General features: G+C 40.4%; 1 protein-coding gene across 4 annotated transcripts in view; it reads right to left on the reverse strand.

Annotated features, from left to right (window-relative positions):
- DAAM1 (dishevelled associated activator of morphogenesis 1) overlaps nt 1–14,851 on the reverse strand; it is a 179,176-nt gene that overhangs the window by 63,888 nt on the left and 100,437 nt on the right. For all 4 annotated transcript variants that reach the window (XM_067734604.1, XM_067734602.1, XM_067734603.1 and 1 more), the window contains exon 4: nt 5,218–5,289. In XM_067734604.1, the coding sequence (XP_067590705.1) occupies nt 5,218–5,289 (72 nt within the window). The remainder of the gene's footprint in view (nt 1–5,217; nt 5,290–14,851) is intronic.

A 14,851-nucleotide genomic window follows, 5' to 3' on the forward strand; every position in this document is an offset into this window, starting at 1 on the left:
TTTACTACAAGCCAAAATGTAGACCAAAAGCGCCAAGAATTCCACAAATTCATTCTCTGTACTACAAGTTACTTCTTTTGAATTTAAATAAAGTTTTAAGAAAATGTTGAGAAATCTTAGTAGAGATTAAGTTGTTCAAACACTTGTGTAACTATTCTATAACTATACTCTGATGAAGATATTACTATTTATTTGATAGAAAAGGGAAGATTAGACCTATAGTTAAATATAACAATCTGACAATTAAAGTTAACATTATCACACTATCAAAGAGAGGCAGGCAGCAATCTTTCCATGCTCTCTCTTCCATTTCTCAGTCACAAAGTGTAATCTTAAAAAAAAAAAGTGTAATTTTTTACATTTTTTGTTACATCCAATTATTTTTTAAGAGGAACGATTAAATTGGACCTGATACAAAGATAGACAATTCCTTTGGAGTAAATGCTTAAGTTTTAGAAATGATTAAGGTTCATAGACTTGTTAAAAAGTCTTTTCCATTCCTTTTATGCCATGATCACCTAAATGTACTAAAAGTATCGCCAAGTCTTATGGCCCCAGGTGCTTCTACCCCACGGAACCACAGGTCCCTTGCCTTCCTCCTACTCTTAACATGTGCTTGTCCAGTCTCAGTCTTTTTACTTGTTACCCATTCTGACAAAATGCATGGTTGGGAGACAGATTGGGGTACAGAAAAAAACATCTGGCTCTTATCCACGTGTCTCAATGGTCCAGTCTCTCCCTTTCTTTCAGGTCCACACATCATCAAGGGGTGACTTTACTTAATTTTTTTCAAGTTAACAGTACAAGCATTAAGTAACTAAATGCTAACAAAAACCTAAATTTGACTTCACACTTAGGATGGTGAAGCCCAAAGCAAACATATATCAGTATCATTTATGGCAAGTGGAATAAAAATCAGTAAAGTCTTGTTTTGTAAACTTGAATTGTTTCTGCTAAAGCTGCCCTCTGGCTGGTGATGCGCCCGGACAGCTGTCACCAGAGGACGGTAGGGGAAGAGGCTGCATGCAGAAATAGCCAATGAATTTCTTCACAGCTCCGTGAGACCCATATCCTGGAAAATTGAGCACAAATCCAGCCAAGTACATTTAATCTCCTGTGGCACAGCTGAACTTGTTCAGACTCTTGAGCAATCACTTTGAATCTGCAGCCCAGAATCAAGACTTTTATGAACATCACTTCTTGTTCCTAAGCTTAGTCACCCAAACCTCCCAAATTAAAACTACACACGTTTCTTATTGTGGTTCATGAATACTAAATAAAGATGCATATATTTATCCTTTTAACAATCTTGGAGAGGGTGTAACCTCCAAATAAAGGCAGACTACATAAAGATTCTTCCTAGCAGAGTTAGGAGATTTATGAAAAGTCAAGAAAGTTAAATTGGAATTTCCTTCCCCAATATAAGGACTATTACTTTCCTCTCAAAACAGAAGACAGTATACTCTTCTCTGTGTGTAGTACAATGAGAATTGAATCTAAGATTGTTTATTGTATTGAGAAAGTCGAGGTTACGGAGATGAACCTGACATTCTAATGTGACTTTTCGAAATAGAATAATTTATGTGGAGTCTCAAGTTTTCAAGCTTCACATTTATGGAGAAGTCTAAATTTGCAGCTTTTCGACAGAAAAGGGGATCTGCCTACATTTCTGAAGACGGCTGCTAGGCCAGACATCCAGTATGCACCTTGCCATACACTGGACTGGCTTGTGGCGGCCTCCTTGGGTGCTCTATGCACTTACTAAATCCCTGTTCACATGAGGAGTGGGCAAAGGACGAAGTGCATCCTAGCAGAGGATCTTCCAGTCAAAGCTGCTAAGGTTTACACTGGAACATGCAGGGCCGAGAGAGATGCGCAAACCAGGCACAGAAATCATTCCTGGTATGGAGTCTGGAACTAAGTAAGCTCCTGTTTGAAATATCTCATTGGTGTGAAATCAATAAGCCAACCCGCTAAGCACACTGAACTTCACCTCACATCCTTGCTCCCTGAGACTGCACGCAGAAGCCACACACCAAGAAAGCCCAGGTCCCTCTGGAACACGCACTCTTTTATTATATTGTTTTTCACTCGTTAAAAGCCAGCAGATCACTCAGGGGTCCTTTAAAGAACAAAGCATTCTTGTTATGAAGCTTCCGCAAAGTAACTGAACTTGTTCCACAAAGGGCTTCACAGACCAGTAAGCGCTGCGGTTCTCAACCTGGACTGCTTATCAGACTCTCCAGATGCTTGTCCCACCTCAGAAAAGCTGGGGGTGGAGGCGGGGGGTGGGGGTGGGGGTGGGTGGGGGTGGGGTGGGATTACCAGGCCTCTTTCACGTGCCTAAGGATTTAAAAAACTGAGTTAGTGAGAGGCAAACTGGAAAGGAGTCTCTGAGTTTAGACTGATAGGTTTAAATTCCAGCTCTACCACTTCCAAATGAGATGACCTTGGGCAAGGTAACCTTTCTCTGAGTCTCAGACTCCTTATCTATAAATAGCACTTAGAGGATAGGGTGCTTGTAAGGATTTAAAACAGCATGTAAAGTGCCTGTTACATGAGGCACACTCAACAGCAGTAGCCGCTACTGATGCTGAAGACAGTGGATGATGAAAATGTGGATAACCCCCCCTTCGACAATTCCCAAAGCAGACAGCCAAAGAGCTTAGCTGCCAGGCCAGGAAAGGATCTGGAGGAGTCATGTGCCTTTCCAGTCCCCAGGGATAATGTCTTAGGATTTCTGCTGTGTGCTGCCAGGAATTCTCCAGAGAGATTGGCTAGAACTATGGGAGGATGTGGTGGCCACAGAGAGGGTGAAAAAACCAGAAAACTCAGCGTAGAGTTTCTGGTCTCATCAGGCCTCCTTGCTCCTTTACAGATGCAAGAGTGGTGAGGCCTCATTATTTCATCACCTGTTGTAATGGCTTCTACCCTTAACCCTGGAACGATGCTGGCTCTGTCCTTCAAGCATTAGAAAGCTTTGTGAGGTGTTTAACCCATAAAGAAGAGCAAAGTGACAATTTAAGAGCCTGGAAATGATACTCTTAGAGAGGGCTTTCGATTAGGAAGCAAATATAATTAAAATGTAGATGACTCATGAATGTAGCAAAAGGTTGTCCAAGGAGCTAGATGAAGGAGAAGGGAGGCTCTTGAAGAAGTGTCACATACCAGCACATCACACACCCTCTAGGGCAGGAAACGAGTCAGGCTGAATCCAGAAAAGGCATGGAGTAAGTCACTAAAGGACAAATTAACCTAACTGTCCCAAAATTTGAAGAAAGGAAAAATCCATGCTATTTAGTACTTCTCCATTGATAGAAGTGAATTCATTAACAAAGGAGCAACTTCCCTTGTTAGACATCAAATAAGGCTGACTTAATTAGAAAGAGAGACAGCCTGCCTGACCGCTTGTTTTTACCCTAACAGCCAAGAACAAGAATTCAGAAAATAGGGACTTCCCCGGTGGCGCAGAGGTTAAGAATCCGCCTGCCAATGCAGGGGACATGGGTTTGATCCCTGGTCTGGGAAGATCCCACGTGCCGCGGAGTAACTAAGCCTGTGCACCACAACTATTGAGCCTGCACTCTAGAGCCCGCGAGCCACAACTACTGAAGCCCGCACTCCACAACTGCTGAAGCCCGCATGCCTAGAGCCCACGCTCTGCAACAAGAGAAGCCACTGCAATGAGAAGCCCACGCACCACAACGAAGAGTAGCCCCTGCTCACCACAACTAGAGAAAGCCGGCGCACAGCAATGAAGACCCAACACAGCCAAAAATAAATAGATTTTTTTAAAAAATTCAGAAAATAACCTTTATGTGCAGGAACTGTAAATGACTCTATATTATAGTTGCTTCGGCGGATGTAGAAAAATCCCTGATGGTTGTCACAAGACTCATGTTCTGATAACATATTCATGCAAATGCTGAGATCACTCTTTTCTCATCTTTGCTGTTGTGTAGAATGCCTGTTATAAGGACTTGCTGGTTATTTTCTGTTCTTTTCTGCTGTGCTTTTAGAGAAACCCTTGGGGCAAAAGCTTATGCAGTTTCTTCTATAATTTATACAGCCCTGTTTACCATGGTGCTTATTATTCATCATGTGACAGCAGAAGAAGCATCTTCAAAGAAAAAGCTAGAAAAGAGGAAGTTACTAAAAGTCAAGGCCTCTGAAAATTTAGCAAAAGTGTGAATGATTCACATATAGTAGTCAGTTTTTAACTGTTGCAGCAGCAGCAAAATATTAGACAATCTAGAATGTTTGTTCTAAGTGATAAGAAATGAATTCTCCACAAGGGCTCTGTGGATGGCAGGAAAAGGAGAGGTAGAGAAAGTATTATGGAAGCTATCATCTGCTTGAATATAATAAACTCAAAGCTGAGCCTAACAGATTAACTCTTAAAATCGTGTGTCCACGGAGGCAAAGACTGCTCTCCTGTGAGCAGCCTCCAAGCTTTATCAATGTGAACAAGATTCAGCCTATGAAGGCTCGAATGTTGATGACGTGTTTTCTGCTGTGTATTTTTGCTGGATCGACAGACGCCCCCAAGCAGCTCAAAACTCTGACATCACAGAGACATCTATGTGATCAGAATGCATTATTTTAGACACTGAGAATGCATTTTCATCAATTACTGAACCAAAAATCCACATACTGAAGATTTCCCAAGGATATCTCAGCATTATCATTATTACGCCTTTCCATTAAACCACGTATTCCATGAAATTTTTTCTTATTTGTACGAGTAAAAGAGTACCTTCGTACCCTGTAAGATCAAGAACCCAGGAACTAAGTCCTCCGTTTAAAAAAAAAAAAGAAGGATGAGAACAGTGAAGGGATAGTTTCATTGTACTATTCTTAAATAGTATTAACTTTTAGAATGGTGCTGCCCTATCAAAGTTCCAAATGATTGGTAGGAACAATTGCAAGTTAAAGTTGAACAGAGGCCAGATTTATGATTACATTTCCTCTAATAACATTAAACTCACTTATATTTTAGTATGTGCTGATTTTATTTAAAACATACTGGAAAAAATCATTTTGCCAAATACCACTCCTGCCTCCCCTTTCTCCCCAACACTGAGCGTTTGGAATAGAGTTTGGAAAGATAATGACATTTGGTGGTTCTTACTCAAGTGAATACTTATTGTGCAACTGTGCGCTTTGTACTAAACTTGCATTTTAAACTGTGAGTTGAAGAACAGAAAGGATACCTACAGCAGCCATGGAATTGAGCTGATCAATGTAGAATTCAGGCCAACTTGTTGCTCCCTTGTTTTCTTCCTGGTCCTAAAGAGAAAGAAAAAAAAAAAGTGATATACCACCAGATGTATATACACAACAGCCACAAGCACATCTGACTTCCAGAGCCTCTAGACAATGGCCCACACAAACCATTAGAAGACACTGAGATACAAGATATTTGTCTTTTAATGTTAGCTTTAAATCATCAGACTGTCCCCTTGATCAGGATGGTCTTCCTGATCCAATTTCCACAGAGAGTGCTGAAGTCAGAATTAGGTGTGACAAAGGGGACATTTTCTCAACCAGCGTTCAAGGGGAGTTGACATGGAAACTTAGCCACACATGGTATGATGCTGTTTTCCTTCAGGGGTGCAATAACATTGGGAAGGGCTCTGTGTTTGTTGCAAGGACAAAGGATCTCTAGGTCCTGTGTCGCACTGAGGACGGTACTGCTGCACTACACGTCTGGATGAAGTCCACAAAAGAGGAAAAGCTGCCTTTAACCATGACCACAGGGGGATTCCCTGGCGGCGCAGTGGTTAAGAATCCGCCCACCAATGCAGGGGACACGGGTTCGAGCCCTGGTCCGGGAAGATCCCACATGCCGCAGAGCAACTAAGCCCGTGTGCCACAACTACTGAGCCTGCACTCTAGAGCCCGCGAGCCACAACTACTGAGCCAGCGTGCTATTACTACTGAAGCCCGCGCGCCTAGAGCCTGTGCTCCGCAACAAGAGAAGCCACCGCAATGAGAAGCCTGTGCACCACAACGAAGAGTTGCCCCCGCTCGCCACAACTAGAGAAAGCCCGTGCACACCAACAAAGACCCAATGCAGCCAAAAATAAATAAATAAATAAATTTAAAAATGACCACTGGACTTGGCCAATTGTCAACTGGACTTTTTTCCATTAGTTTGTTCAGACTCCAGCAGACAGTAAAAATTTTGAAGAAAGGTCTCATTTGATGTGACCAAAAGTAGATGATACTGCTTCAGATGAGGAGGTAACATAAAGCCCGACATTGGATGGAAGGTAACAGAAAGAACACACATTAGTCCCAAGTCCAGCCCTCATGCCATGACAGCTTGTGAGTTTGAGAAAATGTAACATACCTGAACTGAAGAGAACTGAAACCCAAGGAATTCAGGGACCCATTCCTAAACCGCTCCAGTCAATCCTGCATCTTACAAATCAGGGTGACTTGAAGCCAGCACCAGAGCCCCCAGAGCTTCTGTGGATGGGCGCTCTGTGCCAGCCTGAGCTCACACCTCCCCCTCAAATCAGGTGGCTGTGGCCTCTGCTCCATTGGAGCATTGAGTCCACTTGAAGATGGCATTGTGGTGGGAGATTTCCATGCATGTTTGCAAACCTGTGTGGCTCCAAGTCATTTGTGTGACCAAACAAACTTGAAGGGGAAAATTTCAGCTCTTCTCTAGCTTCACATTCAGAGAACACCTTAGTATAATCGGCATCTCCTGTCCCCTTGGAGAAGAGCTGGGCCAGGTACACAGAGCTGCTACCGGACAATGAAGTAGTTACTACCTATTTACTATGTCAGGATCCCCATCCTCGGGATACCGGCTTCAAGGTAGGGCTATTAATTTCAGTCCTACACTCTACCTAAAAGAAGAGAAACAAACTTTCTCTAAACAAATCTTTCTAGGCAGGTCTACTCTAGTGAGATAAAAGAAACAATTTCAAAACTAGTCTTTAAGTAGCCAGGAAAAGGGGGCAAAGTAACTGTTGCTTACAGTGCCTTGAAAGCTGGCAGTAACTGATATCTGAGCTCAGGGAGTTGCATGAATTTCATCTGGAGACTGAACATCCCAGATGATGGGGACAAAGGCTAGAGCAGCAGCTTTGAAGTTGGACTGGATTACACTTCCATGGCTTTAAAAAGCTTAGGAAATCTGATGAGTTTTTAGAACAGCCCCTGATTATTATTTAACATGTTAATAAAATAGCTACAATGGTAGAGTAAATGCTGAACACTTCTCTCCTATTAAAATGGAGTATTAAAGTTTGCAAAACCCCATTGTTACCAATGTTTTCAGCAAGCCAAAACCCACAGTGATATTGAATGGTATTTGAACCTATAAAATGAAATAGAAGGTGGCAGATCTTTCTAGTCCCTCAATCTAGGGCAAATTTCCAAAATTATGACAAAACCACATCCCATGTCTGGGGTCCCATGAGAGCCTGCTGTAAGCTATTAAGTCCTGGTTACTGAAAAGAGATCATTTTAGAAGCTTAAGATTAGTATACAGAGAGAAATCTCTACACTCTGAAAATGCTTTTAAAATAATGTAAACAGATTAAGAGTAGATCTAGATACTGCAGTCAAAATAAGGGGAAGAAAGCTTCATTTTTATTTTACATGCCCCCAGTGCTGAGAAAATCAAATGAGCTAACATACGTGAAAGCTTCTCGTAAAAATACTAAGTGTTATCACTACATCCCTGAGGGCGGGAGGTACTCCTCAGAGTTCTTCATTTTAGCAGTGCATTTCCCTGGTCCTTCTATACAGATGTGTGCTACAGTAGCCAAGAGAAGCTCATCCCTGTGAACCAAATCTCCCCCTCCTTTGTGTGGCTTCTGGAGTCTGCAGTGATACACAGACACAGGCCAGAAGGATCTGAACGCAATTGTTCTCCGAGGTCCCCGAAAGAGCACTGGACACAGAGACTTGCCAAGGGGGAGACTTTCTCCTAAAAAGTCCATGAAAGAGATCACTGATGGAAGGGTAACATGTATAATATTCCTGGAAGGGTGGGTCCTCTGTATTACTAACCTCAAACACGTATTATTCTTTGAGTCATCTGTCTTGGTTCTATTTACTTGTTCTAGAGAAACAAGTGGAAAAATACACAAGCTTGTATAAACTGTACTACTGTAGTTGTAATAGAAGCAACTGTAATATCCAGCACATACAGAGCTTACCATGCATCAAACGCTGTTCTACTCACTGCGCTCTTCATTTAATTTACCCTGTGAGGTAGATGCTGTCATTATACTCATTTTACCGAAGAGGAAACAGAAGTAAAGGGAGGACAGATGTGTTGCTAAAGGTCATCCTGCTGGAAATTCAGAGGCAGTGGGAAAGAATCATGGCAACCTCTTTCCTAAGATTAGACCTCAGGTTAACCACAAGCAATACACATTGAGTGCAAAGCTGGCTTTTCACTCTTCACCACTTCACTATAAGAGACTCAAACATGGTTAGCGGCCAAAAATGAGTTCACCTCTCCCTAAACCCTTAGTGCTACTTTTGCTACATTCAACATTTCTGAATATTATTCTAAGGCCTGATGTCTTACCCGGGCTACCTCTGAACCCTCTCTCTAGACTTTCTGTGGGAACTCTTCTGCCCCTCTATCAACACCTCATCTATCGTTGTAATGTGTGCATGCAGACAGCACTTAAGAAGCTTTTCCCTAACTTGTTCTCCCGTTCTGTTATACAGGTCATGTTATCGGCTGTCTTCATGGGGATTCCTCAAGAGCCCCTGAAGATGAGCCCATAGCACTGACCAGCTGTGGACACTGAAATTGTAAACAAAACCCTCACTAAACCGTACCCCTCTAACCCTACTTTTGGCTACCTATTTCAGTGATTCCATTAGAACTTTTCTCTGATAAGCAAGAATACTGCCTTCATTCTGTTCTTTTAAAAAGTTGCTTTTCCCCTCTCTTTTAAAACAGATTGTAGGTAACCCTTAAAGACACCTAGAGAAGGTTGTCCTATGGGAATACAAGTTCTAGCAATCACATTAAATGCTCTTTTCGTTCTACCTACAGAATGGATAATTCATATTAATATCTAGTTTTGTTTCTTCTTGAAATGTAATAAGCATTTAAGATATATGCCTATCTTTAGAGGATCTATTAAATTAATTAGAATTGAATTGATATAAACATTTTATGTTATTAAATTCTCCACTGATAACTGGTTTTTGAGAATATGTGCAAACATCACTTATATTCAGAGAGATGGTATGATGGAAAAATGACCAGATAGGCCATGCAAAGATGAGGTTCCAGAACTTACTTGTTGGTTTATTCAATCAGCATCTCTTGCTAAGCTTGAATATCTTTGGGCCTTGTTTTTCTTCTGTTCAAAACAAGAGGTGAGACTAGACCATTTCTAAAGTCCCTACAAGCTCTAAGAGTCTACAAGCCTCTAATAGTGAGATGCCATGGAAAACACAGTTTGTTACTATATTTAGTTTGAGGGCCCAATTTTTAAAATCAGTAATTAAAAAAAAAATTATGTTGTTCAGTGACTAAGTTACAAAACCCTTAACTTTCAACAGCTAATTCCTTGACAAGGTAATTAGAGGGGGAAAAAAACTCCTCAACGTTAATTATTTTATTATTTGTCTAATCCAACTCATCCTGTTTTCTTAGGAGCTTGATAGTCGTCAATAAGAGAGTATTCATGGACAAAATTTCCTGCTGGATGGGCACTGTGACACTGCCTTTGCTTTCAACCTGCACTGACTACAGCTTTAACCTCTTTTCTTGGTTTTCCACTTTGCTCCTACAATCTCAAACTCTGAAAAAACAACAAAACAAAAAAACTCTTTGCTAGTAAAGGGAACTTGTACAGTGCAAGGGACCTTCAAGGACATTGATTTTTTTTTTTTTTTTTTGTCTTTTTAAATCAGCCTCTAATCAACCAACTCATTTAGAAGGTAAAGAAATACAAAGTCTATTTCTAACCTCACTTCATTTCCGACTGACACATTATTCACTCCGTATCTCTGGTCAGTGGCTACTAAAAAAAAAATCCAAGAGATCCTCCCCCATTCTCTTTAAATGTTCGACAGTACATTTGTTTTTCTCAGCATCAGTCTGCCCATAAGAATAAATTTTGCATTATTCATTTGTCTGCACTCTTTCTGAAGTAAGCATTCACAGCTATATCCCAGACTTCTGTCTCTCGCTTCACTATCCTCTCTCTTTCAATCCAAGCTGACTGTATTCCACTTCTTCTACCACCATCAACAGACAGGCATTTGAATCCTCAGCCACTCGCTACCTTAAGTGACTTCTAGGCAGGCAAGGTAAGTAACCTCTGCATGTGACTCAGTTTTAGTTTCCTTTTCTGTAAAAGGGGTGCCTACCTCATAGGGTCATTGTGAGGATTTAATAAGTTAATACAAGTAAATAAAGATCTGGGAACAGTACACACAGAAGTGCTCAATAAATGTTAGCTAGGATGATAATGATACTCTTTAAGGATCTCCAGCTATGGCTATTCTAAGTCCTTGTTACTAGGACTGAAAAAATTGGAGCAGTTTGGAGGTAAATTTTGTCAGTAATTGTTCACATTTAAAACACACACAGCCTTTGTCAGTCTACTTTCAGGAATTTAGCCCATGATTACACTTGCACAGTTACACATTACAAAGATTTGTTTCACTGCAGTGCTGTCTGAATTAGCATATAATAAAGTTAACAAGTATATGGAAAGGGGAATGGCTGAATAAACTACTTCGTAGCAGTAGCAAAGAATGAAGTAGAGTTGTGTAATGATATTAAAAATGACCAAGTATATTATGAAGGGAAAAAATGCTTTAAAATATTATTTTCCATCTATAGAAAAAATATGTACACTACAGACAAACATTTCTGGAAATATAATAAAATTTAACAATGGCTACCCCCTGGGTAGCAGTAGGAAAAGTCTTTTACTTATAAACTTCTGTATGGTTCAAACTGTCATTTTACTAAGAACATGCACTATTTTCACAATTAAAATAGAAGTAAGTTTGAAAGCATTACGTGTTCTGTTAGGACAAGAGCTCTGCTTTTTCTAATGTTCTGTGTGACATGAGCAACATCAGGTCGAGACTCTGCAACATTTGCGGTGTTCCTGTTCTCTATCCCTGGGGCACCCCTCTGCTCCCTACAGCAAATTATTTTAAAACATTTCTCTAATTATCTCCTCCTACTGGATTTGCTATTTCTAAAACAGACTATTAACCCTAATATCAGCTGTTTATGCAGACAAAGAAATTGAATGATCTGGGCTAAGATGTATGTACCCAAAGCAGGCTAACACTTTCTAAAATTTCCACACTTACATATTTGTGTTGCAAACAATTTCTTGGTAGCAGCTGAAGTCTTTCAGTGACATAAGTGGGTCTCAAAGTGCAGTTTAAACATGAAGTCTTAATGTAAAGAATACTTCTTTTGAAATTACCACAGGGAAAATTTCCAATAGGATCAAGTAATAGTATGTACGACCTGGTACAGTTTTTCTTTAGTTTAAGATGCTCTTAGAAGGCCCAAAATAGGCTGTGCAAAGGTCAATCAGTTGTAAAGGACACGTTCTGTGGCTGTTCACTAGACCACAAATCACAGGCAGAAGCAACATGCACTTGGCCAGCAAAGGCCATAAATATCCATTCAGTTACAAACCCATGAGGTTCTTAGATAATACTTGTTAGGAAATAAAGACACACCATTTAACCGTCTAGATTGGCTAAAAATCTTCTATAGCGATATATAATAGTACCATTAACTCAAAAACAGTAGAGACAAACTAAGGTTTAACTAAATGAATTTCAACAGCAGAAAGGTACTATTTCAGTATGATACAAAGTAAACTTCATTCTGATAATGTTCATTACAGGACAAAGGCAACTAAACACTAATAAAAACCTGTTCCCTTTTTAAAGAAGATTCTCTTAGAAAACATGTTAACTATGATCATATAGGCTCAAGAAATGCTATACCTTGTTAATGATCAAAATAGTCACCTGTTGCATGAAACTGTCATTCATATTCTGGATTTCATGGGTTCAGCCCCATATACTAATGAACACAACAGATGTTAAATAAATTCACTCTATACCTAGAATTTTTATAGAATACTAGGCAGAAAGGGCCAGACAGGTCAAAATATTTTATTCTATTAGGTATGTCTCCATGATGTGTGTGGCATCTAATAAATTCAAGTGAATGATAGGAAACAGATGACAATGTGGGTGAGACCAGGTCCAAGGAACAGGGAAGGAAGAGCAGGTAGGATGGAAGATGGAAAAATATTTTGCAGAAGGCCTTGCTAATGACTTCTGCTAACTTTCCCTTCTAGCTCAATAGTAGTATAATTAGCATCTTCTTGAAAGATGGCCATGATGAAGTATGGTACAGCCAGCTTCTTCTGTAAAGGGCCTGATCATATGTATTTTCGGCTTTGTAGACCACAGTCTGTTGCAACTACTCAAGTTCAACTCTGCCCTTGTACAGCATGAAAGCAGCTATAGATAACACTTAAAGAGTGAGCCCTGCCATGTTTCAGTAACACTTTATTTACAAAAACAGGTTATTGGCCAGATTTGACCCACGAGCCATAGTTTGCCAAACCCTGTGCTATATTAAACTTGGCTCTCAAGAGAGCGGGAGTACATCAAAATTCTTAGTTGGTCACCAACTATTTTCCATGCTTTCTCCTCTCCTCGAAGCCACTCTATGTCCAACAGCCCCAATTAAAAGTTAGGATGAGCACATAAGTGTGTGGAACTTGCCCAGTAATGTGCATTTCTGCAAGAGAAGGAGCAGGACCTGCCATGCCTGAAAAGTGTACCTTCTTACCAAGCTCGCTGCTTCCTGAAATCTCACTTTTAAAAACAGCACAGAATCATTAGGTCCTTTAAATCCTGATATTTGCCTCCAACTCTTTCCCTCTTGTTCTTCATTCATCGGGAAGAGAAAACCTTGTAGGGTCCACAAACCTGAACTCCTGAGACAGTAGCTTTACTCAGTCCTTCCAGCACTTACCTCTGACCCCTGGCAGTGGGCTGAAACTATATCCTATAACCGAAGTTTGCCAAAGGCAGGCAGTTGGTTTCAAAAAATACTTCCTATGTTGTCACATTTCAAGATAGTCATGTGGTTCCTGGGACTGCCAAGCCTGGTTACATTTTTTGGCCACTGCCACAATTACACATCCAATGCATCTGCTGCCCAAATCCGGTTGGGCCCACACAAGGACTGATTACAGAACAGCATCTTCTGCATCTGCCAGGAAATCCAACACCTCCTCCTAAGCCTAGAATGTCAGTCATTTTCTGGAAAGACTGGAGGGTGACTCGCGATAACAATGGCTTTCACATTTAGCATTTAGAATCACAGAAGAAGAGCAAACTTCCTTCCCCATTTTTCCTAATGCTACAAAACATCTGTATGTTTTTAAGGCAAGCCATCATGGAATTACATAGCTAGGTCTTTGACCCTAGAGGCACCCTAGTTTGAGTTTCTCCTCACAGGGATCCCTTATAGAAGGTCACCGGCAGGTGATCGATCATATGTTCTCTGAAAGAAGGCTTCAAAGGTCCACAATTGTTTGGAACCAGCACTCTCACCGACTGTCAGAAAATTCACCTCATAACTGAATTGACAGATGTCTTCTTGTAACTTCAAGCACTTGTTGGCCTTAGTTTTGCCCTTGGGAACTACATGGAATAAGTCTAATTTCTCCTATGAACAATAACCCAGCAAATATAGAAATGATTTGAATAAAGCTATGATGTCCTCCCAAAGTCATCTCCTAACCAGGCCAAAAATTCTCCACTGACTGAATAGCAAATGTTTATCTTCCTCAATTCATAAATAAATCTCAAATTTTCCATAAGGTCATCACACCCACATGTCTACTACTTGAAAAAATAACCCCAATACATCCATCTGAATTGCTATGAAAGGGCTCTTCTCACATGCTTGTCGGTGATGTTCAACTCTACACGGTCTCTACTGAAAGGGCATTGGAAAGATATCCGACCAGAATGTCTCTCCAAGGGGAAACAGAACAAGGTCTTGCTTTCCTGATGGTCCACAAAAAATAACATTCATGATTTAGAATAAAAGATACATGAAACAGAGGTCAACATGGATAGTCCTTATTTTATCAAGCATTCATATTTTTAAAAAGTTAGACATAAACTCAATAGTAAAATTGGGTTTCTTACTATAAGACTGAGGACACTTTATCTCTAAAACATAAATATAAGTTAACAGAAATGAAACAGAACCTAGGCTCACTAGCCGCCAGAAACTTCAGGGAAGTTTAGGCTCCTTTAGGGCACTGTTTTTCAGGTCTCTGGATTATACATCTGCCGTCCCTGTTCCCCGCCTGTACGTGCATCTCTTCAAACATCATAGGAGCTTCTTCCACGTATGAAGCCTGACACCTCTTCTGACCTCCTGAGCTCTGCTTCTTCCCCTTCTCTGGTGGATGCAGATACAAAGTTCAGCAAAACTGATATACAATGCATGTTTTCTCACAGAGGGCTTCCCACTATCATACGATGTACTCGTTTAAAATTTGATAGAAGATCTCAGATTACTTAAAATAAGGTAGCCCCTCTATCAGTTCTCCCTGAGTTAAAATTCTGTACTGATAAAGGATAATTTTTTTTAAAGGTAAAATCATGGCATGAACTCAGGTCAAAGATTTTGTTGAACTCATTAATAAATGAGAGAGAACCAGTAAGATGTTACAACAGGTTCAAAAGAAAATTCAAAGAGCAAAGATATGTATGAACATTGGTTTACAAATAGATGCAAAACTGGTCAATACGGCGATAATCAATTGCATCAGAC

This window comes from Pseudorca crassidens, chromosome 1 (genome assembly GCF_039906515.1).
Source record: "Pseudorca crassidens isolate mPseCra1 chromosome 1, mPseCra1.hap1, whole genome shotgun sequence".
Taxonomy (NCBI): Eukaryota; Metazoa; Chordata; class Mammalia; order Artiodactyla; family Delphinidae; genus Pseudorca; species Pseudorca crassidens.